This window comes from Myotis nattereri (genome assembly GCF_964212035.1).
Source record: "Myotis nattereri genome assembly, chromosome: 12".
NCBI classification, from domain to species: Eukaryota; Metazoa; Chordata; class Mammalia; order Chiroptera; family Vespertilionidae; genus Myotis; species Myotis nattereri.
Genome location: NC_138087.1, coordinates 79,885,609 through 79,913,533, shown reverse-complemented (window position 1 = coordinate 79,913,533; position 27,925 = coordinate 79,885,609). Strand labels below are relative to the sequence as shown.

The window sequence follows — 27,925 nt, the reverse complement described above, 5'->3', positions numbered from 1 at the left end:
CCCGGCACAGCGTGCTCTAGTGATCGAAGCCGCCATTGTCGGCACCGTCTTCCAGCCAGCCGCCCATTCTGTAGAGGAAGAGGCTGAGTCCCGGATCTCACAGCCACTCAGAGGCTGAGCTGAGACAAGAATCCGGTGTCTGACCCGGCCCCTCTGCAGTGCCCCCCCCACACCTCCCACGCACATCACAGTCATTTACCTTGTCGCCTTCCCTGCCTCTCAGTGGTGCTGCTCGCCTCCTCTCTCGAGCCAGCAGATCCTGACAACAGATGGTGCTGTTTTGAATTAAAACAATTTAACTCGGGATCCATCAACTGCCAACATCAAACATCTTTAAAAGAAGGAAAGAACCTCATTATCAAGAGTATTTAAGCTAAGCAGGTATTTGATCTAGCCTCATCATTTGCATTCCTGAGAAGAAGAAAGGCGGTGGCAGCTGCCGCCACCGCAGACCCCATGCGCGCCGGCACCTAATTGCTTCGGGATGAATTTCCCCTTCTCTTGGCCACGCGGCGCTAATTTGGACTGGGGTCCGAAGGTTTCAGCCACTGAATGTTAACAGAGTGTTTTCACCTAATCTCGGTTTGGTCCCCAAATCCTGCGGCCGTACATTTTTCAGGGCAGGTTAGCACTCAACTACTGCTTTGTCCAAAGGCTTGTGAACACGGCAGGCCGACTGGCCACGTGGGCTGGTGCCGGCAGCCCTGGGGCAGGGCGGAGCTGCGGGCACTGGGCCAGTCCCCGGACAGCCACTCTCCTGCTCACAGTGCAGTGCCCAGAAGTGAAATGTATATTCAGTGCCACTCCCCCTGCCCACCAGACTGTTCTCTCCATCTTTCCAAAGACCATTGTCCATAGGCTCACTCCTTGCACCCAAATCCCCAAGCTGATGGTGAGGGTAGTAGGTGTGATGCCGTGAAAATACTCAGACTCTAGCCCAGGCGTCTGGGAGCCCAGTTAGACCCACTCACGTCCGGCTTCTGCTTTCGGCCCCTCGCCGTGTTCCTCTCCGCCAGCTCATCTCCGCCCTCCACCCCTTCTTGCCTCCACTGGCGCCCAGGTTAGGTGCTGAGGGTGCGCAGAGTTAGTGCCCCTTTGACCTGTCTTTGTTCTTTTTCTTCTCTGGCCTCCTACTTTATTTTCTCTTTCTCTTATTCTTCTCCGCTGCCACAGTGTGGCCTCCTGACTAATGTGGGCACGGCCACCGCATTTCCCTGCTGCGCGGGTAGACAGTGAGTGGCACCTGGGAGCCACGATCCCGGTGGCCCAGGTCCTGGTCCTGGCTGTGGGTGTAACTTAGCTCTAGCCTAGTGTCAGCAGGAGGTAAGGACGGAGGTGAGCATCCATGGTGTCTGCAGCCAAACAAGGGGGGTATCACTGCAGCTGGGGCCTTGCTAGCATCCCACGGGCTGCTGTGTGTGAGTGGAGGGGTACACCTGTGGGGGGTGCACCTGTGGGGCGTGCACTGCAGGGGAGGCGCCAGCAGAGGGACCAGCACCTGCCGAGTAAGTGGAGGACTCGTCTCCTTTAGTCCTTCTTTTCCGGCCTTTGTGTCCTGACCCAGAGTTCAGGCTAATGGGCTGGGGGGTCTGGTGCAGCTCAGCTCTGCTGTGCGCTCCCAGCACGATTCTGCTGAAAGTAAACGTGCTGTCTTAGTATTTGTTTGCCACATCGCACTTCTGCCCGATGTTTGGGTTTGAAACCCTATTTATAGTCTCTTGTGACATTTGCACGGACAGCCCCGTCAGGTGATGCCTTCTGCGTGAGCCCCTTTCATCCTGGTCCCACCCCCCGTGCCCACTGTGATGTCTGACCTGTATACATGGCTCTTCCTAGGTAGCGGCCACGCGGTCTCTGCTGAGCTCGGTGTAAGCGATCCTCCCACAGGGACCTGAAGCGCAAAGGTGCGGCACTGCTTTCGCCGTTCAGAATTGGGTTCCCGCCGCAGGGAGCCAGTGAGGCCCCGCGGCCTGAAGGCCCCGTGTGGTTAGTGTCCTTGGGGCGTGAGGACTGATGCCGCTCTAGGAGGCCACGGGACACGATGGAATCTCACACGTAATCAATCTGTATCTGACGGCGTTTGAAAGTGATGTGAGAGTAGTGGGTATTGGTGTGGTGCTATGAGTGAGATTTATCATATCAAAGTCTGTGTGAGCGGGAATGTATGTTGTCTATTTTCACTTTATCAAATCGTCCTGCTTTTGTATTGATATTGTTCCCCCTCCTGTGGCCTTAGGGAACAAAACATGGAGTCATGAAATCTCAGAGCTGGAAGGGCGGCCATAGAGCCAATATCTTCCATGAGGGAGGGACCCGCGGTCACAGAGGTGAAGCTGTCCCCTGTGAAAGCCCCCGAGGGGGGCCCAGGCCCGCAGCAGACGTGGCTGGTGGCTCCTGCTCATTCTGATCCCGGGGCCGGTGAATACCGCCTCCTGGTTCCTTGCCTCATCCCTGGCTGCGGGGTCTTCACTCGCTCTCCTTGTGGCCTCTCTGGAAGCAGGGCTCCCCCTGCCAAGGGGACATCCGACAGCTGGGGTGAGCTCAGCTCTGTGTCCCTCACTGCAAGAGTCTGCCTCATGGCTTCCCTCACACCGGCAAAGGGGAGGACGGCGCGATGGCAGCTGATGGCGACAGGGCTGAAGCTTACCGCGCACTTGCACGCGCTGGGCACTGGGCTGGGTGCTTTGCACGAATGAACGTGTTTCCTCCCACGCAGCCTTACGGCATGTGCACAGCTGTTACATGACTCGTTTCAGAGGCAAGGCACTGGGTGGGTGCAGGGAGCTTAAGTCCTTGGCTGGCGGTGGGGAAGTTGAACCCAGAACCATGCCCTTCACCAGCCGAGCTCTCCTGCCTCTCAGCCAAGCACCTGGCACATCGCACTCACTCGGGGATGGCAGGTGTGATGGAAAGTTAAAGCACGGAGCGCCACCTCTCCGAGTGGTTCTGGATTCTCACTGCTTCCATCTGGAAACAGTCTCCATCTAGAATCAGCCCCATTCCATGGGGAGTTACTTTAACCTGTGGCATCCCTTGCAGTTTAGAAGTCCCATTGAAAGCAAAGGGACTAAAATAATACCATTGGAAGCCATGGGGAAGCCAGGTTGACGTTCAAGTTCTTGTTCAGGCCCTGCCTGGGACTGGTTGGCTCTCCTGCTCCTACAGCCTGTGCTCGCCCAGCAGCCAGAGTCCTGAGGCTGGAAAGTCACGTCATTCCACTCACCTGCTCAGGCCCTGCAGGGCGCCCGCCTCACCCAGAGGAAAGCCATGTGCTTGCGGTGGTCTTCCACACCCGCGGGATCTGCCCGCCACCCCACCTCCTTGCTTCTCTCTCCTTCACTCTCTCTGCCCAGCCGTTAGCCTCCTCGCCGATTCCAAAACATCAAGCTGAGCTCCACCTTCCCCGCCTCGGTGCTGACTGCTCTGCCTCCAGATAGTCCAGAATCTTTGCTCAGAATAAGCGCCGGACTGAACCTTGCAGCATTCCCCACTCGCACTCCCCCTTCCCTGCACATCTTAAAACCCGGGACACATTTTGGCTTCTAAAACAGCACATTTTTACTTTTAAAATATAAAGAGCTTATTGTCTGTCTTCCTCTACTAGGGGGTGTTCTTTGTTTTATTGATGTTTCCCAAATGCTTAGAAGATACCTGGCCCATACTTTTTGAATGAATGAATGAATGAATGAATGAACAAGCGAAAGAAATGGATGAGTGTAGCCTGGCCAGCATGGCTCAGTGCTTGAGTGTCAACCTATGAACCAGGGGGGTCATGGTTTGATTCCCGGTCAGGGCACATGCCTGGGTTGCGCGCTTGATCCCCATGTGGGATGTGCAGCAGGCAGCTGATCAATGATTCTCTTTCATCAATGATGTGTTTCTCTCTCTCTCTCCCCCTCTCCCTTCCTCTCTGAAATCAATAAAAATGTATTTTAAAAAAAGGAATGGATGAGTGTTGCCTGGTGAAGCCGCTTTCTTGTTGGGCCTTTTAAAAATCAAATAGCTGCTTGTACCAGATGAAATGTCATATCCTCCTGACGGTACGCTCAGTGGGTTCTTTGCACCTTGTCACGTGGATGTGTCACCCATCCGTCCCCACCCCGCAGGATGTGGTATTTGTGGGGCAGGCAGCACTTAGCTGGTGTTGAGGAGGCAGGTGACGCGACGTGCTGGGACCAGAGGCCCGCGTTCTCGTCCCATTTGTGATGAGAACAAGCTCTGTGAGCCAAAGCTGCTGCGTGAGAAGCTCTCCGCTCTGCCCAGACTGCAGTTGCTTGCGGGGTGGGGGGTGGGGGGACCCTACCTATTTGCCAGTTTTCATTCCGTAACGTTCCCCGGAGACTCGGAACCCGCTACTGTCATTTCCCCTCCCCGTGTGGCAGCCCCAGCGCACTCCCGGGCCCACGACAGCGGGCCCGACCCGAGCCCATCGTTGCTGCGGATTTGTCTGCCTGTTGCACAGCCATCTGCTCGCTGCCGTCCAGGCTTTAGCGTTTGAAGGATGAATTCCTAACCGCTCCATGGCTGGCCACTGCTCGCTGTTGGTGGTGTAAGCCAGTAACTCGCCCAGCGGTTAGAGTCCCCAGAACCGCGGTGTGGAAAGCCTTGCCTGGCCTGGTTGTGTATGCGCTGGAGGCAGCCATGGCGGCGGACTGAACCAGCACCCAGGCAGCGAATGGAAGCGCGGGCTTTCGAACCTTCTCCCGCAGCTGTTCCGTTCAGGCTTTCCTGCCGGAGGTGACACTGAATGGGAAAGCACTTCGGAGAGGTGCTGCACAGAGCAGCCCCGCACCCTGGAGCGTGCCTTAAGAGTGCTTGTTTCCCGTTGCAAAGTCGCTCCTTGCAAAGTCGCTCGCTTGCGTTGTGCCTGCGCTTCCCTGTCTCGGGGATAAAGGGAGGAGAGGTGAGCGAGCGGTAAAGGGCATGCTTGTTACCGGCAGTGCCTGCTGTTCCCCTGCCCTTGCGGAGCGCTTCGCCTGTCCCCAGCGCGGCGATGAAACGTTCACACCACTTTCTTCTCGCGCTGTCTTTAATGTGCTGAGCCCCCTCTTGCTCCGGCTTTTTTATGTGCTGTTCCTTCCACTGGGAATGTCCTTCTGGTGCCGGCTTCCAGCACCTGCACCTCAAATGGCAAGACATTTGTCACAAAAGGCACTAAGTTTTGGTTTGGGGGAATGTCTCTATACGCGCAGGCTGTCGGCTACAGAGGCACAGAGCTGTATCCCGAGCACCGAGCACCATGCCTGGAACAGGATCATGTGCCTGGAACAGAATCATCGCTGTCTGCAGAGAGCTGTGCTCCAGGTTCCGCAGATGGTCCACTGGGTGCATGCATGTCATCGTTCCTGTCTTAGTGACCAGGACCCCGGGGCAAGGGAGGTAGGTCGCTTGCCCGAGGTCACCAGGTAGTAGTGGCAGAGCCAGGATTCAGACCTAAACCACTTCCTCCTGCTCTGTAACAAGCAGGGGACGCTGGCCCTCGTGGCGTACTGATCATAATCAAGCCCTGATACAGTCAAAACAGTGCAGAAACCAAAAGACCCGCGTTCTAACTCATCTGAACACGTAGGAAAACGAGGTGTTCTTATTTATTAAATGTCAGCAAGAAAATATTTTTGTCCTATAGCTTTTTCAGATGTTTCCAACACGTCTTTCTGCTGTCATCCAGCGTGAATGTAATTTCGCTGTTGTTTTTTCTTTTTAATTTTAATTTATTGTTGAGGAATTGGCAGTTTTTTCAGAGCCATCACCCAGAATGCAGCTCACCCTGGCTGACTGGGCGTGTGGGCGGCGCAGCCTGTGACCAGGGCCGGGGCTGGAACTTGCTGCCGTGCCTCCAACAGGGCCGGAACTGGGCTGGCTGAGTCCTGGCTACCGGAGCTCCGGCCTTGCTCGTGCCCAGGGCGAGAGGGTCTGCTGCGGCCCTGCTCGCCTGCTCGCCTTGACGACCCGGTGGCCCAGCTGTCGGGGAGCCTCCTCCGTGAGGACTGGCCGCCATCCACCACTCTCTGAAACTTTGAAAAGATTTCCAGCTTCTAGGAAAGTGACAAGAATAGCACTGTGAACTCTGTATGCTCTTACCTACCTTCGCATTTCCTTTCCCCCGTCACTCACTGTGCGTGCGATTGTACAGGCATCTCTCAGAGATGCTGGGCCGGCTCCGGACCGCCACATAAAGCAGTCACCCTGGTTCTCTGGCTTCCCGCTGCTTATAGAAGTTATGTTCACACTTTACTGTCGTCTGTACTAGCATTTTGTCTAAAAGTAATGTACATTTGCCCTAACTGGTTTGGCTCAGTGGATAGAGCGTCGGCCTGCGGACTGAAGGGTCCCAGGTTCGATTCCGGTCAAGGGCATGTACCTTGGTTGTGGGCACATCCCCATTCGGGGGTGTGCAGGAGGCAGCTGATCCATGTTTCTCTCTCATTGATGCTTCTAACTCTCTATACCTTTCCCTTCCTCTCTGTAGGATATTAATAATATATACATATTTTTTAAAAGTAGTGTACGTTCATTAATACCTATTGCTAAAAAATGCTCAGTGTTTCCTGTTGGAAAAATGGCACCAATAGACTTGCGCTATGCGGATTTCCATAGCCCTTTGGTTTGTAAAGTTGACCTGGCCCTTTACTCCCAAGAACAAGGGTGTATCTCACCCCCCACCCCCTGCCACCTTCCAGTTGTCAGAATGCAGCAGGCCACTGTCACCGGTGACTTTAAGAGCCGAGCCTCAGCACAGTCCCCACTTATCTCGCATGACAATTTGATGTTTATAAGAAAGACCCATATCTATGTAGCATTCTCCTGCCTTGAGTCTTTCTCGCTGACCTGTGCTCATAGCCAAGCAGGAGGGTGAAGGCCACAGTGCAGTCAGGCTGTCTGCCTGAGCCCACCGGGTGCAAAAGGCTTCCGAGCTCACAGCACGGAAGATGCTGACCCACGTGGAGCATGTCCAGACCCACGCTGTCCATTCGAGGTCCGGTTCTCCATCACACGCTCATTTCAACCTTTCAGACCCGGAGGCGAGGGGCTTGGCTCCTCTGCAGCCATTGCTGAGAGCTTTGCTTGCGCTGCGTCCTTGGTTGGAGCTCCGTGATGCCACCGCGAAGGGCAGGCTTTGTTGGGAAACTGGCTCTTGGAGACGAGAGAACCAGACTTTGTTTTACCATCGTAATCGGTGACGGTAGTGATCTTCAATCCCGAGTCTGATGTGCTCGATGCATTTATAACCTTCATTTGTCCAGGACACTTTTACACTCGTCTTCCCTTTCTCCTTTGAATGTAACAAAGGTAATCACTTGTTTTCTGTTTCAGATCTCTGGGCATTTATGAGAGCTAACGATGTGTTATGCCTTTGGGGAAGAAAGGAAAAATCCCTGATTCTCGAGCTGGGAGGGGCAGAGCAGTGAGCCGCCTCTCTGTTCCCATGTATTTAATAAAGATTGTGCTGGACTCCCGGTCCCACATCTACTCATGCGGGGCTGTGTGTGCTGTGTCGCTGCTTCTGAGATTGGCACTGTTATATTATTCATGGTCCTGCTCACACACGCCTTGCATTTAATGTAGAACATAAGAGGCTCACCTAGCATGAGTGAAACATCTCAAATTGAAAGTGTAGATGCTATAAAATTTTTAAAGGAGAGAATGTGTTATGGTTGAACTTTGAAATGAAATTAGTGGATTTTTAATCACCAAGTTAGGAATGTCCTTGGATTCTTGAGAGGGGAGGGGCCGTGGGGGAGGGGTAGGAGGTGTGTTCGCTTGCTTTTCTGCCAGGTAGAATCCAGAGACCTAGAGGGAACACAGGGTCAGAGCTACGCGGACAACAGTGAAGAGGGGAAGAGGGGTTTAGGAGACAGCCGCTCCGCTGTTAACTCGTCCGTCACGGCAGCGGTGGCCGAGATCTCAGAACAGTTGGAGACTCGCATACACAAGTGCATGTGCTGAAATGCCACGCTCGGTGGCATTCGGGGGAGGGTAACCTTTGATGATGAATTTTCTTGCCCTTTTTAGGGGAGTGGAAGGGGAGGCGGTGGTACTTCACAAGACTAAATTTACCAAAGTTTTTCGAATTTAAATTTTCTTAGAAAAAATGTCAAATGATTGTAGCTCCCCAAATGCCCGAGTTGGCATTTTAGTGGCTCTTTGTTGAGCCCAGTGAGGTGCGCCAGTGGAAAGCAACGCGGTGTCTTTTCCTGGTTTTGTGGTATTGAGTCTGGAGCCCTGCACCAGACGGCATCCCAGGAACCCTCCTGATTTATCTATTGTGTGTGATCTTTTCTTAAACATTGTTAACCTGTGCCCTTTACAGACAATGCCGGGCCAGAGAATGTCAGGGGAGCTTCAGATTCATGGGGTGTAAAGAAAGGGATTGTCCTCAAAGCCAGAGGCTCCGATGGGCATTGAGAGAGCGGTGTGTGGAGAGACACCTGCGGGGCTGCCTCTGGCTGCGGGGCTGAAGCCGGTTAGCGTGCCGTGTGCGTCCGGCCTGCACCGCGGAGAGGAAGAAAGCGTGTTCCTGCTCCTGCCAGGCTGCCGGAGGCGGCTGTGCGCTCCCCACGCGGGAGGGCTTTGCACTGCTATTCACACGCCGCTTTATCGCCGACTAGAAAGGAGGCTTGGGCACTGCCAGGAGGAGAATGGCTTCACTGCTAGGCTTTGGGGGGCGGGGGGGGGGGCGGACAGCGACCTAGAGGGAGGCTGGGTGAGGAAGAGCCCTTTATTGGAGCACGTGGAACCCGGAGAGCTGGCCTGGTGCCCCGCCCAGTCCCTCTGCCGCCTGAGACCTGTCCCTCCCCCGTGAAGACCGCGGTCGACAGGGTGCTCTGCACGAGATGTGCTCCCACAGGTGAAAAGGAAACTGTCGTCTGTTCATCTTACCATTTAGGTCATTAAATAAAGAAGTGAGTGAAGACGAGACCAGAGACAGTTCTTGGGCAGCTATTGTAATTTTCACACAATTGACTATTTTCAACCTCTGCTTTGAGACCACATGGCTACTCGGGCTCAGCTCTTTGGGAAAGAAGAAGAAAAATCAAACGTGTGGGCTTAAGGTGCTTTTGCCAAATTACAGACCATGGTTGAATTCGGATGCCACATCATTGCTTCCCCAAAAGTTTACTTTCTGGTAAACACCGACTGCGAAACTATAAAAAGGAGCCACAAGCCACGAGGCATAGATTGTCTCTCTCCCTCGCACGTCTCCACCATTTTCCCATTGTTTTTCAGTTGTTCTTGGTGGTCGCCATTCCGATCTTGATGCTGCTTGAAGCTGGGGTGGGCGTGGGGCTGGTGAGCTAGCGCAGTGGGACCCCTGCCCCAGCGGGGGGAGCACTCGCTGTGAGCACTTCCTGCAGCACCTCGCCCACCACATCCACCTCCCATGGCAGCAGTACAGAGCTCTCCGCACCTCATTATTTCCACAACCTGAGCGGATTTGCACATTAATTGATGCGTGGGAGGGAAGGCATCTGCTATAGTAAAACCTTTAACTGTTGCAGTAAAATGAAATAAAATTAAGTGCTGCTGGAGTAACCCACAGTCCCCAGGTGGGCATGGCGCCTGTGTGCACAGGGCTTATGTTCAGGACCTGCTTCACGTTGAGGCTGGTTTTCCGAACGTGATCTTAATGCTCATCCAGGGAGTGGGAAAGGGCAAGTGAGTCGTCCCGAGGTGGGTAACAGCAGCACCAGGCCTTGCCTGTTCACACGCCACTCCCCACGGAGCTCCCCTCAACCCTTTTAGCTCTTTTTTGGATTCGGACCTCTATTTTTCTAAATAACTCACTTAAACTGCTATTTTAGATGTTATCTTTGACCCCACTCTGGAAGATAAAGATTGAACAGTGATTTGCTGAGTTCATACCCAGTGTTTGTATTATTAGGGCTATAAAGACTGCTCACAGCTGAGCCATGTGGGGCACTGTGCCTGCCGTTCCTCCTTGTGACGGGGGCCTGTCCCCGCGCCCTGAGCCTCTGGGGTCGGCCTCTCCCGAGAGCACGCCGGCCGTTCTGGGAGTTTTATTCTCACCCCACGCCTGGCCGCCCACTTCCCGGTCCAGGGAAGGCTGCAGTCCGGTTCTGCTTGCTCGTGGACTTCTTCCCCTCCCCCCCCGCCCCCCCCCCCCCCCCAGCCCGTGCAGGAGGCCTTTCCACGTGCTTCTCTCTGCGAGGGAGCTCGGCCATTGGCTTCCTGTCTCCTAAGCTGGCGTTGCCCTCTACCTGTGTCATCCCTCTCCTGCCCTTTACCCTGGGCAGCGCTGGTTTGTCCCTTTCCACCATCTTAGTGGGGTGCGAGGGAGTGCGCCGAGCACACCTATTCTTTCCGGCAGAGCACCCGGAGAGCTCGTGGGTTTATTTTATTTCTGGCCATTTTAGCCCAGCAATTTCAAGAGTCAATAGTTTTGTGTATTTGTTTGTTGTTTTTTAAATATATTTTTATTGATTTCAGAGAGGAAGGAGAGGGAGAGAGATGGAAACATCAGTGATGAGAGAGAATCATTGATCGGCTGCCTCCTGCATGCCCCCCACTGGGGATCGAGCTTGCAACCCAGGCATGTGCCCTTGACTGAATCGAACCCGGGCCCCTTCAGTCTGCAGGCAGATGCTCTGTCCACTGAGCCAAACCAGCTAGGGCAGAGCTCGTATTTTGAATACACGTTGCTTTTTTTTACACACAGATTTGCAGCATGTTAACTTTGTTTCTTAAAAAGCACATTTCCTCGTGCTGGGCTTTCATTTCCCACAAGGGTCTCCTTTAGCCACATGCTCTGAGCAAGGCGCGCAGACGTCTGCAGGTTGGCGATTTGGAAGGGACTGCCCCGCTGGGGCCCTGGCCTCAGGCCGCTGCGTGATAGTTCATCACTTAGGAGGAGGGAGAGAATGAAACACCGGCTCCTGAGGAGACTGGCCCCTGTCCCTCTGTGGCGGCAGCTGGTTGAGAGCCCCTCAGTGGCACGCTCCTGCTGCTTTGGGCTCAGGTCAGCTGCCTGGAGGAGTACCGGTGGGTGGAGGAGTACCGGTGGGTGGGTGGGGGAGTGCCGGCGGGTGGGGGAGGACCGGCGGGTGGAGGATCGGTGGGTGGAGGAGTACCAGTGGGTGGAGGAGTACCGGTGGGTGGAGGAGTACCAGTGGGTAGAGGAGTACCGGTGGGTGGAGGAGTACCAGTGGGTAGAGGAGTACCGGTGGGTGGGTGGGGGAGTGCCAGCGGGTGGAGGAGGCCGGTGGGTGGAGGAGGCCGGTGGGTGGTGGCGGTGGTAAAAGCTGAACTTTTCAAAGAAGCAGCAGCGCCATTAGAATGAGAGCCACCACCCTTGTGCTGGGTGGCGAGAGCCAGGCAGAGCCCTGGAGGCGGGGGTTGGGGGGGCGAGGAGGATGTCCCGAGACCAAGCCAGGCTCTGGAGCCAGGAGTGGCGCACACGGCTGGGCACTCACCAGGCTGTGCTGCTGGTGCAAACGCCCAGTGGATGTTTGTGCCCTCCCCCAATGCACAGGTGATCAATGAGGAGCTGGGACCTTGGAGAGGTAATTAGATGAGGTCAGGAGGGTAAGTCCCTGATGATGGGACTCGTATCCTTACAAGAAGTGACAGTGACCTGGCGGCCGTGTGCAGGCCAGGAAGAGGGCCCGCGCCCAGAACCGGGCCTGCTGGCCCCTGGCCCCTGCGCTCCAGTCTGCAGAATGGGAGAAACAAGCGCTGTTGGTACCCACCCAGGCTGTGGTCCTTTGTGTAGCAACCTGAGCCTCTTCACACCCCGTCCTGTCCTTGGAAACCAGACATAAACCACCAATTTCAATACAACTCCAATAGCATTGAGATGCCATAGGAACATCACTCTTGTTTATATTAATTATTCTCTGGTAACATTGGTATTCTTTGGACGTCTTGCTTAAGTCACAGAACCTATTGGTGATAAGTGAGGACTCACTGTGTTTGCCTGTGGGGATCCTTGCATTTTCTGTGGGAAATGCAGCCTTTAAACCCACCTCTCCTGACGCTGTGCCACCTTGAGGAGCAGGTCACACAACTTTTGGGCCATGCCTTTTGTCTGGTTTCTTCCCCCCAAAGGCGATGCAAAATGTGGCTCAGAAAGCCCGTTTCCTACTTTTTACCCCCCCCCCCCTTGTTCCCAGCTTTCCGTGCTTACTCAGAGAGGCAGCCTGTTCAGATCTGCATTATTCTTGTGTGAAGAACTGTTGGCTTGTCTTCCTTCCCACCCCCTCCCTATTTTGTAACCCTGCTCATGGAGGCTGTTCTTATTAAATATCATAATTTGCTCATTGGAGAGTTATTTGTAAACTTAATTAACTCTCTGACAGTGTTGGAGAGTTAGCTCAGCCTCTCTGGTCGTGGTCTCCGTACCCTGGCCTGTGTCTGCTAAAGACTTGGTAAATAGTTTGGAAATGCCAGTTGGTGATGTATGGGTCTCTTTAACATTTCTTTGATTTATGTGCAGTGCTGTGGAAAAAGGCAAAGAAAGCAAATTATATGGCGAAAAATGTTGCCAATCTTCACTTTTTTACTCTTAGTTTTAAAAAGTACACTTATCAATCAAATCTGATGGATTTTCTTTTTTGTAAAGATTGAAAATTTAACTATTTGAAGACCATCGCAACACATGGTCTGTGTCTGCTTAATCACGTGTACTTGTAGTTAGCCCCCGACGAGATCAGAATTCTAAAAGCTCTTCGGTCTCTGATGTTGGGCCCCAGCCTGCTCTCGCACCACTCTTCAAAGCACGCGCACGGGACAGTCAGATTTTGCACAGGATTTGGGACGATGGAAGCCCTGGCTGCTGGAAGCATGTCGCATCCATGTTTGAAAGCCTAAGTCCAGGTGCTGGGCCAGCGAGCTAATTGTGACTTGTCTGAGGGTCCCCTCTGAGGCGTATTCCTGGGGGTGCCAGGTAGAGACAGGCTTCTGAAATCAGTCAGTGAGTCAACAAGTATTTTGAGGCATTCCTCGCTGGCTGCTGCTGGTCCCCAATTGTGGTAGTTTGCTTGTTCATCACAACAGAATTCAGAAACTATGAGGAGGGCTGCAAAGCATCATGGGAGTAAGTCACTTGCACATGGAGCAGAGGCCCAGCTCCCTGTCAGTCCAGCCATCCTTACTCTCCCCTCCCTCACGCCCATCCCCCACAGGCCTGTTTCCCACCGGTCACCTCCTCTAGGGGGTTGGTTGGTTTTGTCAGAAGCAAGGCCTTCCAGTCATTGGCCCCGTCACCCCTGAGCTCAGTCTAGTTGTTCACGGCTCAGCAACCTCAGCCTGTTACTGATGATAGTTAACGTGTATTGAGTGTGAACTGCGTGCCAGCCACGTTGCTCAGCACTTTCACGTACTTAACCCTCACTGACTAAGAACTTGAGTGGGTTTTGCTCAGTGAAATCCCAGGTCCCTTCTAGAGTAATTAAGTAATATTGACAGCAGTGTTCCCCCCAGTAAGAGGAGAGAACGGAAGCTCTTGAATGTAGAGTAACGCACCCAAGGTCACACTGTCGGCTAAGTGAGGGCCCTGTGACTTCTCCCCAGACAGCTGACTCCGTCCCTGCATTCTAATTAGAGGGAGGTGAGTGGAATTCACCTCGGTCATGCTGATCCGTAGAGAATTCACTCTCATCTGTGGCTCATCTCAAACCAAGAACATACCCACTATTGGGATGGATGACTGTTGCTCTTTTCCTTACAAAAGAAAGGCATCACAGCCTCGTATTTATCAGAGGAAAACCCAGCCACGTAGGCTGGCGCCTCCTTTGCCTTTCCTCACACTTCCTGTGTAGACAGTCAGACTTCAGGCGCAGTGAGACAGTGGTCCTGTAAGGAGACCAGCGCTCTGGGCTGGAGGGAGACTTTGATCTTCCGGTGCTGAGCACTTTCTTAGCTGCGTAAGGACGTCTTCCTCACCCGGTCGTTTAAGGCACCGAGGTTGAGCCACCTCCAGGCATTTAGGTTGTGTGTAGATCAGAACAATCCCCGCAGCGTATCAGAGGCGCTTCCCACGGCTCCCCCGGGCCTGGTTGGAGCGCTCGAGGCGGGCGGCCCAGGAGGCACCGCCCTGCTGAGCCTCGGCTGGACCAGCGTCTGGGCTCCCTTCTCAACACAGCAGCTCCTTCAGGAGGCCTCGTGGGCCCTTTCTCCCTTTACACTCCCAGTTTCTTGCCTGACGTGTTGAGGGTGACAGTATTTGATTAACAGATGATCATCTGATCAGTTTGTGAGCATTCGGTCACCGCTGGCATTGCTGGAGGAGGCGAATTCCTGGGCTAGTGACTGATAATCGCAAGAATGGCCCTGTCTGTGTGCGTGCAGGACGCGTGCTCAGGCGTTTGCTTAATTCCTACAACTGCTGTGCTGCTGCTTCTGGGAGAGAAGGCTGGCAGCACCTCCTTCCCGGGCCGCGGGGAGGTCGGGAAAGGCACTGACTGGCAAAGCCTGCCTCAGCGCGGGCCACAAGCAAGAGCTGTGTGCTGTGAGGTCATTCTGCTCCTGCGGGCGCTGAGGACGCGGCGGAGGGAGAGGACACCCAGCGCTGTGGGGAGTCGCGGGCTGAGCTGTCTGACTGCAGAGCTCCGCCTCCGCTTGGCCCTGCTGCCTTGGGCCCTAACCTCTGCGCTGCCGACCCATCGCCCGCCAGTACCTCTCAGTCACCAGGCTTTAATCCTCCTGTTCTTGAAGCGAAAAGGCACTGGTTAAAAATGATCAATAAATGCCCTAACCGGTTTGGCTCAGTGGATAGAGCGTCGGCCTGCGGACAAAGGTCCCAGGTTCGATTCCGGTCATGGGCATGTACCTTGGTTGTGGGCACATCCCCGGGAGGAGGTGTGCAGGAGGCAGCTGATCGATGTTTCTCTCTCATCGATGTCTAACTCTCTATCCCTCTCCCTTCCTCTCTGTAAAAAAATCAATAAAATATATATTTTTTTAAATGATCAATAAAAAAATGTGTCTTTTGCCCGCTCAGTGTGGCTCAGGGGTCGAGCATTGACCCAGGAACTGAGAGGTCAGGGTTCGATTCCCGGTCAGGGCACAGGCCCAAGTTGTGGGCTCCATCCCCAGTGGGGGTGTGCAGGAGGCAGTGATCAATGATTCTCTCTTATCATTGATGTTTCTCTCTCTCTCCCCCTCTCCCTTTCTCTCTGAAATCAATAAAACCATTTTAAAAAATGTGTCTTCCCAAATGCTTCCTCCCGTTTCCTGACTCCTGTCCTCACAGGCCTCCAAGCAAAGCAGCTGTCCCCTGGCTTCCACTCCTGTTAGTTTCCGTGTCTGGTGTCATAGTTCTGTATCTGTCAAAGTTAGGGACACGTGGCCCCGTGGCCCCTTCTGCCGAGGTTGAGGGAAAGAAGAGAGGGAGCTGAGGGCTGCATCTGAAGGTGACAGTGAAATGGTGCCAAAGCAGAAATCGTCATTTCATGACCCTGGGACTTCTACTCTCCAACCAATTCTAACATGAGGAGGCACATAGCAATCACTTTCACGCCTCATAGAAGCTGCTAGTATCTAATTATGTTATAGTTATCAGAATGGTGATTTTTAAATAATCATGTTTGCTGGTTTCTTTTAAGAATATTTTTTTAAAATATATTTTTATTGACTTCAGAGAGGAAAGGAGAGGGAGAGGGAGAGAGAGAGAGAGAGAGATAGAAACATCAATGATGAGAGAATCATTGATCGGCTGCCTCCTGCACACCCCACACTGGGGATCGAGCCTGCAACCCAGGCATGTGCCCTGACCGAGAATAGAACCGTGACCTCCTAGTTCATAGGTCAACATTCAACCACTGAGCCACGCCGGCCGGGCTTGTCTTCCTCGCGTTACCAGGGTCCTGTGAAGGTCGTTTCCTCCTTTTGCAGCCACACGCACAGTTGGCTTTGTTCGTGGATCTGTTCAGAGATGAGTGATACCTCCCCCGCTGATTGGCATCTTTGACATCTGGTGACACGCGTGCAGCTGTGGTGTAAACGGGCCAGTTGTGCGGCAGCCTATTAATAAAGGTGTGAGTCCCGGGTACTCCAGGAGCGCCGTCTACACAGCCCCCAGAGCACGGACACCAAGGAGTTAGAACGCCACACCCGGCCTCTCTGTTTACTTCTTTGACAGCTGGTGCAGCGTGGACAGTGCGGGTTTGTATGTGGGAAGAAAGCAGCACATGGCACTAGCATGTCCGGGACACTCCGCTGAGCAGGGGCTCGGCCCTGGTTCGTGTCTTGCCTGCGTAGTAATTGAAAGGCCTGGAATCTAGCTTCCCCGTGAGAACAAATAGGCAAATAAATTGGACGCTTGGCCAAATAGAAAGATCATTTTCCCACGAAGGCTCAAATCTAGGGTTGTTTTTCTTTTAAAAAAGTTGGCTATTTGAAAGAAGCCTTGTGAGATAAAAGGAGGGAAGAAGCTAATACCATTATCTGATAGTTAGAGAGAAACCCAAGCAACACAATTAGACGGATGGGGTTTTCTGTGGCTGTTTTCCTCGGCACAGATAGCACCAGGCTGGCTGCCTGCTTCTCTCCTTAGAGTCACGTTCAAAGGAAGAGGCAGCGCTTTAGCATCACACACGGTGCTCGCTCATTAGCTGCAAACAACACAGATTCAGTAATGAGGGCAAAGGTCTGCCACTCAAAGTGGCGATGGGGTGTTGAATGGTTTAGGGGAAATGGGACTGTGTGAGAATCTCAGATTAGCGCCCCCCCCACCCCCCCACCTGCCACAGGCCCACACCCAGCCACGCGCGGTGACTTGATGCAGGTGTCATTGTCCTTGGTTGGGGCTGTGAGCAGGTTCCTTGGCCAGCAGCTCTGGCTGTTCGGTTCCGTGTTTGAGGGCAGGTGAGGCTGCACGGATGGCGTCCTTTCTCATCGCTCTTCTGGGCTGTCACACAAACTTCCAGAGAGGACCCTGCGTGGAAACCGATTGCACATGTGATTCTCAGACAGTACAGGGACTTGTAAACCCACTGGGCACTAGCATGATGGCCCCATCATACCACAGATCAGAGCTGCTGAAAAGGCTGATGTGTTACTGCTGAGTCTAGAATTTAGATTTTCTGAGAATATTGACATTTCTATAATTTCCTTTCTCCAAGGTATGATTTTTTTTTTTTTTTTACCTTGAATGATATTAAAACCTTAAAATGGTAGGATAGAGACTGCCCCAAACTCCCCACTTTGGTGGTGGCTGGAGTCAGGGAGGAAAAGCAGGCGTGTCAGCGCTTAAAGAGGTCAGAGCGAGGGAGGGACAGGAGCTAGCGAGTGTGGTGATGGGCACACCGCCTCCGGGCACAGCGGGGTCCCTGTGCATCGGGGTCCCCATGGAGGAAGAGCCACTGTGTCTCGTTGCTGGAGCAGAGATGACACATGCCAGCCATTCCTCCAGGTAGAAAGGTGCGGCACACTCATCCTGCGGGTGACTGCCTAGTGGCCCGCCTTCCTAAGCCAGGTGTGACCTGGGCCAGTCACCTCCCAGGCCGGCGTCTCCTCCAGTGGGGGGTGGAGGTGGGGTGGGCTCCTCTGGGGCCTTTCTCTGATCTTAGAACCCTGTTTCTTCTCAAACTGCTGTCCATTGCAAGCATATCCTTTGTCCATTTTGGAGCAGGTAGAAGCCTTTAGAGCAGCGATTCTCAACCTGTGGGTCGGGCGTGGGTGTGAGTCCGACCAACCGTCGCCTGCAAGCTGAAGAGATTCTAGAACAGCGGTTCTCAACCTGTGGGTCGCGACCCCTTTGGCGTTCGAACGACCCTTTCACAGGGGTCGCCTAAGACCATCCTGCATATCAGATATTTACATGACGATTCATAACAGTAGCAACATTACAGTTATGCAGTAGCAACGAAAATAATTGTATGGTTGGGTCACATGAGGAACTGTATTTAAAGGGCCAGAAGGTTGAGAACCACTGCTTTAGAACAATGGTGAAACCAAACACCCATGTAACTTCTTTAGAAATCCAGAGCTGGGGGGTCAGGGGGAGGGTGTAGCCGTGCCCGTAGGGAGGGTCCTGAAATGTGGACACACTGTGGTTAGAGGCAGAGCCCGGCGGCGGGCTTCCAGGCTCATTTCTCCTCCCGCTGTTCTCTGTCTGGCCCTTAGGTTTACCAGGACGCCTGGCAACGCTTGGCACCTTTGCAGGTTAAACATCACAGAAACAGCCTTAGTTAAAACCCATTCACCAAGTCGAGGTTCTCCTAATTCTGAATGGTGTTTCCCCAGGTCACTATGAATTGTTGAAATTTTCCCAGGTCTAGGGGTCACTAGCAGACATGGATTAGAAAGGGCTTCGGGTTGGGAACTGACAGAAAATCCCAGGTCCGTCAGAGGAAAAAGAGGGCGGGCATTAATAGACAGCCAAGTTGGAACTGAGAGAATTGCTCTCAAAATCCAGGGCACACCGAAATCGCTTAGCACTGAGCGATAACTTACACTTAGCAAGCCCCCCCACCCCCATCCCCCCACCCCCGCCGCATAAACACTCCTCCTCACAGCTGTAAGATCTGGGAGTTAAAAGAATAGATCAGTGCATTTTTCTCCCTCTTCCACTTTATTCTTGCTGGTTAGTGGAGAGCTGACCTTGGGTAGGAAAATCACATTAGAACTTCGATAAGTTGCTTTTGAAACAGTTGTTTCCATGCCACGGACATTTGGAGCAAAGGATGTTTATTGAAGTGCATTTTTATAGAAAATATTACAGAACCTGTAATTGAAAACTTACGGCAGGACTTTTGGAGAGTGATGTGTTCTTAATGTTTATTTGTGGATTAGCTGCACTTCCTTCTGCTGCTTAAAACCTTTGGCCAAGGCACGTGTTCCAGGAGCTTTGCAGATCTAAACTGTTTCGTGGAATGGAGTATTTAGGGCTTAAATAATGTATAAATCCAGTTGGACAGGAGCTGCCTGTCAGTTTTATTAACTTTGACCCTTTCTCCCATTATAAAGATGCTTCAGTAAATATTTAATGGGGCCCTTATAGATCTTGACATCGGAGCGGTGTTCCTGGAAACTGGGAGAAGTGTACGTGATTAACAGATGCCGCCTAATCACCGTGAGTCAGCTTTCTGGGGAGAGGAGTCCTTCCACCCACATGTGCCCTTCGGGGTGCCAGGTCCTTTGAGGCTGGCCAAGATGCAGAGGCTTCAAAGGAACCTTCCAGAGACAGCCAGCAGCCAGCATGCATTTCTGCTGTTTTGTTTTTCTTTTGTTTGTTTGTTTGCGCAAATGATCGAAATGATGCCAGGTGGGCAAAATCACCCCGCCACTCTGCCTAGTTAGCAGGCCTCTCCCACTCAGAGAGTCAGCAGGGCCGGAATGGCTGAGCTTGCACGGACCCTGACAAGGTACAGAGCGGAGGAGAGCCAAGGAGAGCCGCCGCCCTGAGCCAGGAGGGGACCCCTGCCAAGCTGTCTTTCCCTTTAAGTCCATAAAGCCCCGTGCATATTGCACTCATTGCAGATTCTGGTGGGAAGGATCGAAACCCAAGTAGCTGACATTTTGAAACATTGTCTTTCAAACTTGTACTGTCCCTCGCTGCCATTGATTTCCCATTTAAGAACTCTGTTGGAGAAAAACAAATTTGAGCAAAATTCATTGGTCTAAGATGAGTTGTTAAAGCCAAATTATGCCCCCCTTTTCCACCATGAGGGGAGCTCCATTTTTATTATGAATGTGATACATCTTTGTCTTGTATTGTGCAGCCATAAGGCTCCCGCAGCAAATCGACCACGTAAATCAAGAGGCTGTTAAAAAGCAATATGGATGCTCCAAACAGACATTTCAGACTCACTGGGTGCCTGGCTGCCTTCATCTTTGTAGCCACTTGCAAGAAGCAGGTCCTTTCGTGTGGTTGGGTTTTCTCTCATTCTCTGGGTGCAGCCGGCGGCTTTAGGGGAGGCCGTTTATTTTTCAGAACATTATTACCCTTTGCATCCGGGGCCCAGCCCCTTTCAGCCGGCGCGCGCCAGTTTCATTACCATGAGCTGTATGCCGCCTAGCCGACTCTGCAAAGGAAATCTATTCTTTGAAGAGCATTTTGAAAAGAAATTGATTCAGTGACTCGGAATGAGTTACTATTTGTACGTTCAGTTAATTCCAAATAAGTGTTTGAAAGACCTTGCTTAATTTGAGAAAGGAGGAGGAAACATACTAGATGTTATAAATAGTCTCAGTCCAAATTCTCAGGTTGGCATTTTCTCATTTGAATGTGTTGTTTACATCTGTTCAAAATTGGGATACCTTTCAAGGATAATTTTATTATAGACAGATTGATGACAGCTCTTAGGATCTAAAATACAGAAGTATGGGATTTTAAAAGGAAGATAGGAGTCAATATCACATGTCAAATTGAATATAAGCTTCATTTGTCAACGAGTGAGAATTAGTTGTATTTAAATCAGAATATCCTGGTGGTAGGAGTTGGGGGCTGGGAGATTGCACTGAGCACAAGGGAAGTGTCTGCAGTGATGGAAACGTCTGTGTCTTGATTTGGGTGGCAATTGTACAGATGTGTACATATCAAAACTCATCAAACTGGACACTTAACATGTACTTTGTATTTTAGGTAAGTTGTAACTCAACGGTGTGGATTTTTTTAAAGTCCTGTTTGGTTTAGAATTAGGCAGTATTACTTCTCATTTCCAATAGAGAAATTAAGGTCTAGAGAAGTAAAATGATCTCCTAAGTAAACTCACAGCTCAGCAGTTTGTCCAGAACAAAGCAAAGGCAGCTGGCCCTGAGCCCGTTCACAGTGCGCGGCTTCCTTACCCGCTGTCTCCATTTGTGTGCGAGGCGTGAGAGTAACTTCTTCATCCCCTCTCCCCAGGGAGCCTGTGCCCATTGTATCCATATCTTCCCGAACTTATTATGGTGGATATTGTATCTTAACCACTGAGCACACTGCCCAGCGCTTCTGAACCCGGACTCCGGATATGTTTGAATCTGTTCCTAAGCGGTCTTCTGCCCCTGGTTTGCTGTAGTACACTGTGAGTTATGTGGCTTTTAGTATCAGCAGGACATGACAGTAGCAAGAGTTCCCAGAACTAATTAATCTTTAAGAACGAATGGATCTTCTTATAAAGAATGACATTGGTTTTAAAACTATTTACATAAGCATATATGAATAGTAGTAAAAAATAAAGTAAAAAATACTCTAATTTTACCACTTAGAAACACACTATTAATATTTAGAAAGCATCGTTTTGAGTGTCTTTCTGTTTAAAATGTAAGCTATTGGTTTGTTTTTCAATTCAGCAAAATGATAGAAAGTTCTTTTAATATTCTAGCCAATTCCCTGGGTATTGTTGGGTATTTAGATTGTTTCCAGTTCTTCATCGTGTAATGCTGTGCTGAGCAACCTCATTCGTGTTTCTTTTCCTATTCTCTGATTATCTCCCTCTCACTGCATTCCTTGAAGCAAACGGTTAGCCACTGTATTTGAAATGACTTGAAACGTTCGGAAGGGGTAACAGGGATGGTGTTGCTAGTTGAATGCCGCCGCCCTGCCTTTCCCAGGGTCATTCTCCTTCCCCTGTTCTGTTTCTGGGCAGTTGCAGTACCACGCAGGCCTGGCATCCGGCCTTCTGAATCAACAGTCGCTGAAACGCTCTGCTAACCAGATGGGAGTGTCTGCCAAACGCCGGCCCAAGGCGCAGCCCACCACGCTCGTCCTGCCGCCTCAGTGAGTAACCCCTAGAACAAGGGCTTTTGTCCTGGGCCAGCTCTGTGTGTGCTTGGTTTTGGCTAATTGAAAGTTATTTTTGCGAGATTGTTTTTTTCTCTTAAAATAGTATCTGTTAAAATTAGAAACCCAGCAGACAGTTAACATATTTTGCATAGATCTTAATTGAAGCAGTTAAAATACAGCTCTGAGTGCATGTGTTTTGTGTGTGACTTTTCCACGTAGGATTTTAAGATTCCTCATAGCTGATTCTGTGTCCTTGTCCCATTTCCACAGTCGGCACAGGGTAAGTGGCCAGCCAGCCAGGAGCACATTTTGAAGGCTACGGCTGCCTAGCCACCTGCTGGGGCTGCCGCTAGAATGGGCACTAGGCTCACCTGTTTTCTTCTTTTTCTTTCCTTTAATCTTAAATATATTTTTATTGATTTCAGAGAGGAAGTGAGAGGGAGAGAGAGATAGAAACATCAATGATGAGAGAGAATCACTGATTGGCTGCCTCCTCCACATCCCCCACTGGGGATTGATCCCGCAACCTGGGCATGTGCCCTGACTGGGAATTGAACTGTGACGCCTGGTTCGATGCTCAACCACTGAGCCACACCGGCTGGGCACCTGCTTTCTTTTTAAATAGGAATATATGGCTCTTCTTTTTTCCACTAGGAGAGAACTGTAAAAGGCTCACAAAGTGTGCAGCTTGGTAATTGTTTAACACATATACACCTCCAGGTAGCTCTGGCCGGATCAATCCAGGTGGCCACCACTGCCCGATCCCAGTCTGTATGCATGCCACTTCCCTCCCCAAGTGGAAAACTATCCGACCTCACTCGTGAACGTATCTGGTCTTGAACTTCATGTGGACGGGTCACACAATATGTAATATTTCGTATCAGCTTTTTTTGGTTCATTTTGTAACGGGGTAGTATTCCTTCCAAAATGCCACAGGTGGCTCATTCACTTCCCTGTTGTACCAGGAGCCCCTAGGTGGGGACGCAGACTCACTCGGTGATGTGGGATCAGAAATGCGGACACAAGTCTTTGCTGGTAGCTTTCCTGTCAGAACGTGCCCTCCCGAGAGGGGCAGTCCTCTTCAAGGCTGGACTTGGACTTGAAACACATTCCCCGGCTCATCCTGCCCTGCAGTTATTTCATTTACATCCTCAGTTACCAACTGACTTAAAAATGTCCAATCCGGAAGAGTGTTTGCAGATGAAACTCAGGTGTTTGCCTTCATTTACTTTCTGTTTGATTAGCAAACACTTATTGTGCTTGCTACCTGCCAGGCACTGTCCTAGGCTCTGGGGATAAAATCCAGAGCAAGACAGGTGTGGTCCCATCTTCCTGGAGCTTTTTGTTTACTGGGGGAAAAGGCCAACAAAAGGGCACCCTTAAACACATGAATAAATTCAGTGCTGCCGCCATTTCTGGTTATGACTGGCGCTTAGGAAGGGAGCATGGAGGGTGGTGGGAGTGGACGTGGGGGAAGCTTGGAGAGTGAGGAGGAGAAAGGCCAGTGCGGAGCTGGGGGGTGACAGGATGACAGGGACCTTCCCTCTCGTGCGGACACCGTGGACCACATCTTGGTGATCTTCAGGTTTTCTTCACAATTAACATTTGCTTCCAGGATAGAGTGACAGAACCAGCTGGCCTCCCGCAGGCTAGTGTGCGCCTGCTGCAGGCACAGGTGCCATATTTTCCCACGACAGGGGCCACCTCTTTGAGTGACGCGAGACAGTGTTAACTATGGGCAGAGAGCTTCTTAGGCATGTGACTCTGTCTGTTGTCCTCATGTGCTGAGGTGGTGATTCTGGAAATCTCAACTTCCAACCTTGGCTGCAGGCTCGACCCCCGGCCCTGGTCGGCCGCGTGCAGGAGGCAAACAATCGATGTGTCTCTCTCACATCGATGTTTCTCTCTCTGTGTCTTTCACCTTCTTTTCCACTCTCTCTAAAAACCAGTGGAAAAATATCCTTGGGTGAGGATTAACAGCAACAAAAAATAAATATATAAATAACTTAAATAACTAAATCTCAGCTTCCAGCTCTCAGAAGTCTAATGGGCCTTGTAACTTGTCATTTTCTCTGCGTGGATTGTCTACTGAGGCAAGACTCTGGCGAGAGTGAAAGGCTTTCTAATGGTCCCATAAGACTGGAGCCAAAACGTGTGTGTTGCTAACTCTCTCTTGACAAAAGTCCGTGCTCAGTCCATCTGTTCAGCATTTGTTCATTTGCATTGGCTTGAAACCTGCTTACAGGTGACATGCTATTATGAGGACACTCGGAAACTATTTTAAGCACCAAGGCAATCAACAGACTCTGTTCTCATGCCAGCAAAAAGAGGTGCTCACAACTGTCATTATACATTTATAATGAATCACTCAAATACCCCGTTTCAAAGAGAAAAGTGGTTGCCGTGTCCTAAGAATACGACTTTGAAATGATTTCCTATACTTGGGCGCCTGTTTCCTGTGGAATTGCCTGTCACCTTTCACATCGTGGGGCTTTCTGGGCTCACATTATCCTGGAAAGCTGTGTGGGCTGCTGCCCGGGGCAGGGTCTGTAGCTGAAGGCCGTTCAGGCACTTTCATGGCGCACCCGCGATGTGCCACTCAGTGTGCGGACATCAGGAGAGAAACACCAAGAAGACCTCGCTGCTGCTTGATTGGATTATGAACATGTTTAATTAGAAATAGGACACTAGTAATATATACATTATCTTAGGTTTTTGGGAAAATGAGAACAAAAAAGAAAAAGAAATAAGACTTTCACCCAGAGAAAATTGTTAAGGTTTTTTTTGATGGATATTGTTCTAGACTGTTTTCTCTGCACACGTAAGTATAATTTTTAAAAACCAAAAAACAACCTCTACAAAGGATTGGATATCATTCTGTATCACAGCTCAGTATTTGTTGGTGGAGCTGTTAGATTCAAGGTAAAGTAGAATATTTAAAGTTGCATATTCATCACCCGTGGCGTAGTTGTATTTGTAGAACACGAATTTGAAGTTTGTATTATTGTAAGCGCGGCATAACTATTAAATAACTTCGTCATTAGGAAAACCCCTGGAACTCCCTTATGAAACACACCGAAACCCTCCCAGGTTGCTCCGTCCGTTGCCTGTTGCTGTCTGACAAACTGCCCCAGTGTGCAGTGGTTAGCGCCAGCACGCACAGCCTCTCACCTTTTCTGTGCGCCTGGAACCTGGGAATGGCGCTGGGTGGTCCGGCTCAGGTGTCTCAGAAGGCTGCGCTCGGACAGCACCAGGGCTGCAGCCACGGCGGGATGGACTGGGATTCCCAGGTCACTGCAAGGTGGCGCACTCACTGGCGGGCGAGCTGGTGCTGCTGTTGATGCGAGACCTGGTTCCACTCCACAGAGGCCTCTCCACAGGGACTGGAGCATCCACGTGCCTCGCGGGTGACGTCTCCCAGCGCAGGAGCCTGAGAACGAGAGCCCTCGCGTCTCTGCTTTTGATGACGGGGCCTCGGAGACACGGAGCGCCAGTGCCACCCGATCCCGTGAGCCAGGCATCCAGGGAGGATGCGCCAGGGGAGGGAGGAGACCCCTGGGAAGGAAGGGGGCCGGAGACTGCAGGGGGAGCGGGCGGGGCTGGAGCCCAGGCAGCTACTTTCCAGCAAACACCTCGGCCCTCACGTGGCTGGCCCTCTGCGCTGTGCTGGGGGTTTGGAGATGGGCGGGTATAATGTTGGCTTTTAGGAAGCGCAGAGTGGAAACAGGCACTAACAGGCAGGAGGGAATCAGCAAAGTGCCGGGTCTAATGATGGTCCTGCCGTGCCTGAGATGGCCGTGGGCCCGGCACTGAGAGACCCGCTCAGGGAGGCCCGCCACCCCCCACCTGCTCCCGTCTGCCAGGGGAGGGGCGGGGAGGCCTTGCTTCATTAAGGGAGCAGGTTTGCTTTTAACTAGTGCAAGCGGCAGTGAAGGACCTGGCTGGGCCCTCACTCGCCTTGCTCGGCACTTAATGCCAGGCTCCTGGGCGTGGGCAGTGGCCCTGGGTTTGGGCAGTGGCCTGGGTTTGGACAGGGACTGCTGGGAGTGGGCAGTGGCCCTGGGTTTGGACAAGGACTGCTGGGAGTGGGCAGTGGCCCTGGGTTTGGGCAGGGACTGCTGGGAGTGGGCAGTGGCCCTGGGTTTGGACAGGGACTGCTGGGAGTGGGCAGTGGCCCTGGGTTTGGACAGGGACTGCTGGGAGTGGGCAGTGGCCCTGGGTTTGGGCAGGGACTGCTGGGAGTGGGCAGTGGCCCTGGGTTTGGACAGGGACTGCTGGGAGTGGGCAGGGACTGCTGGGCGTGGGCAGTGGCCCTGGGTTTGGGCAGGGACTGCTGGGAGTGGGCAGTGGCTCCTGCCAGCAACCTGAGGGCAGTCAGGCCTCAGCGCTAGAACCGGCACCGAGACCACAGGCCCGCAGGGGTGCAGGCGCCTGGGGCGGTGTGTTGTTTTTAAATGCAGCGCTCAGATTCCCGTGTTCCTATAGGACTGGTGGGATCAGTGACCCAGAGCTGGCTCCTGCTCCAAAGAAGCTTGTGAGAAGACACAGATGTGCTTGTTGAGAGATCTTTTATCACGTGAGCTCTCAGAGGGCACTGACGGCAGCTCGCCCCCTGGCTCCTGTTGTTCACGTGGAGGTTTTTTTTGGTCTTTTTTGGTTAATCCTCTCCCAAGGATATTTTTTCCATTGATTTGTAGAGAGAATGGAAGGGAGGAGAGAGAGAGAGAGAGAGAGAGAGAGAGAGAGAGAGAGAGAGAGAGAGAGAAACATCGATGTGAGAGTGACTCATCGATTAGTTGCCTCCTCCATGCACCCGACGGGGGCTGGGGACCAAGCCTGCAACCAAGGTACATGCCCTTGACCAGAATCAAACCCGCGACCCTTCAGTCTGTAGGCCAACGCTCTCAGCCAAAAACTAGGGCCCATGAATGTTTTGAAGGAGACACTATTGTTTTCTTGACGGAGCAGTGTGCCCTGGGGCGCGGTAAACGTGGGTTTGGGCAGTAGCGAGCTGAAGGCTCCTCTCTGCCCTTCTGCACACAGAGCTCACTCCCGCTCCAGGGAGTAAAAGGCAGTGGCTTCACAGAAAGGTTAGTATAAAAAATACGGCTTTATCGCCTGGAAGTTGTGGAGACAGGCTGTTTCTCTTGTATCACGTTTTCTTTCTTGAAAAGGTCCTGCTGCTAAATCAAGGGCACATCTGCCTTCATGGGCGCCTCTGTTAGTCCCTGGGAGGTGCCTACCACATGCCCAGCCAAGCACAGCCCCCGCTGGCCCACCCCCCTGCCCAGCCCCGCACTGGTCTCCTCTCTCCCCCTCATCCGTGTCCCCCTTCGTCCTGGGTCATCCTAGCAGAGTACAAGCACGCCAACCCAACCCGCCTCCGTGGAGACCGCCCTGCTCATCACCCGCGGCTCCGGCGGCCCCTCCCCAGCAGGACCCCCTGGAGGAGGCGACTGCTGGGCTGTGCTCCTCACGCCCAGGCAGCACTGGCTGCTTTCTATCCCTGCACCCTAGTTTGCCTCTTGCAGACGCCACAGAAATGGCCTCACGCAGAACAGTTTTCTTTGGCTCCGCCTGGTGTTGGAGACTCACTTGTGTTGTATGTGTCAGTGCCGTCCATCTTCTCGCTGACTAGCGTTCCTGGGTGTGCGCGGAGCCTGACCTCTGCTGCGGGGCTAACGCCCCCACCCCCCCAGCCCCCGCGAGCACAGGCGTCTCCCTCCCCCCCTCCCGCTCTCCCAGACCTGAGCCTCGGGTGTGAGTAACAACACAGGCCCAGTGGGCTGGGAGGCAGTGTTACTGGTTCAGGAGGTGACAGGGAGGTGACACGGCGCACACCCAGGGCCTCGCCTGAGCCTTCAGCGCGGCCACTAGTGTGGCTCCGGGAGTTGAACTGAAAGGGACTCATGTTCCGCCACCGCCTTGCGCACCATTTCCCCAGATCGCCGACTTGAAGTCCCACGCGGGCTCCCACGGACGGGGCGGTCCCCCGGCTGCTCCCGGGAGGTGGAGCCCGTCTGCCCTGCTTAGCATGAGGCCAGCAGCCTCAGGGAGCAGAGCCCGGCCTGCATCTGTGCTGGGCCCGTGAGGAAAGGGCAGGAGCTTATCGTGGGCGCTGACGTTAGACCAAGGCGGGTATGTGGCCGGATGACGCGACGGGACCGGAGGCCCTTCCTGTAGCGCCCTGGCCATTCCGTCACCCTCTGCTCCGTGGCTGACTTCCTCCTGAGCCGCACAGGGGCGCCACGTCTCGCG

General features: G+C 52.5%; 1 protein-coding gene across 2 annotated transcripts in view; it reads left to right on the top strand.

The window, feature by feature from the left end:
• Nucleotides 1-27,925, top strand: part of MED27 (mediator complex subunit 27) — a 173,432-nt gene that overhangs the window by 68,976 nt on the left and 76,531 nt on the right. For both annotated transcript variants that reach the window (XM_081103981.1, XM_081103980.1), the window contains one exon: nt 21,531-21,661. In XM_081103981.1, coding sequence (XP_080960107.1) covers nt 21,600-21,661 — 62 coding nt within the window. In that variant the 5' untranslated portion in view covers nt 21,531-21,599. The remainder of the gene's footprint in view (nt 1-21,530; nt 21,662-27,925) is intronic.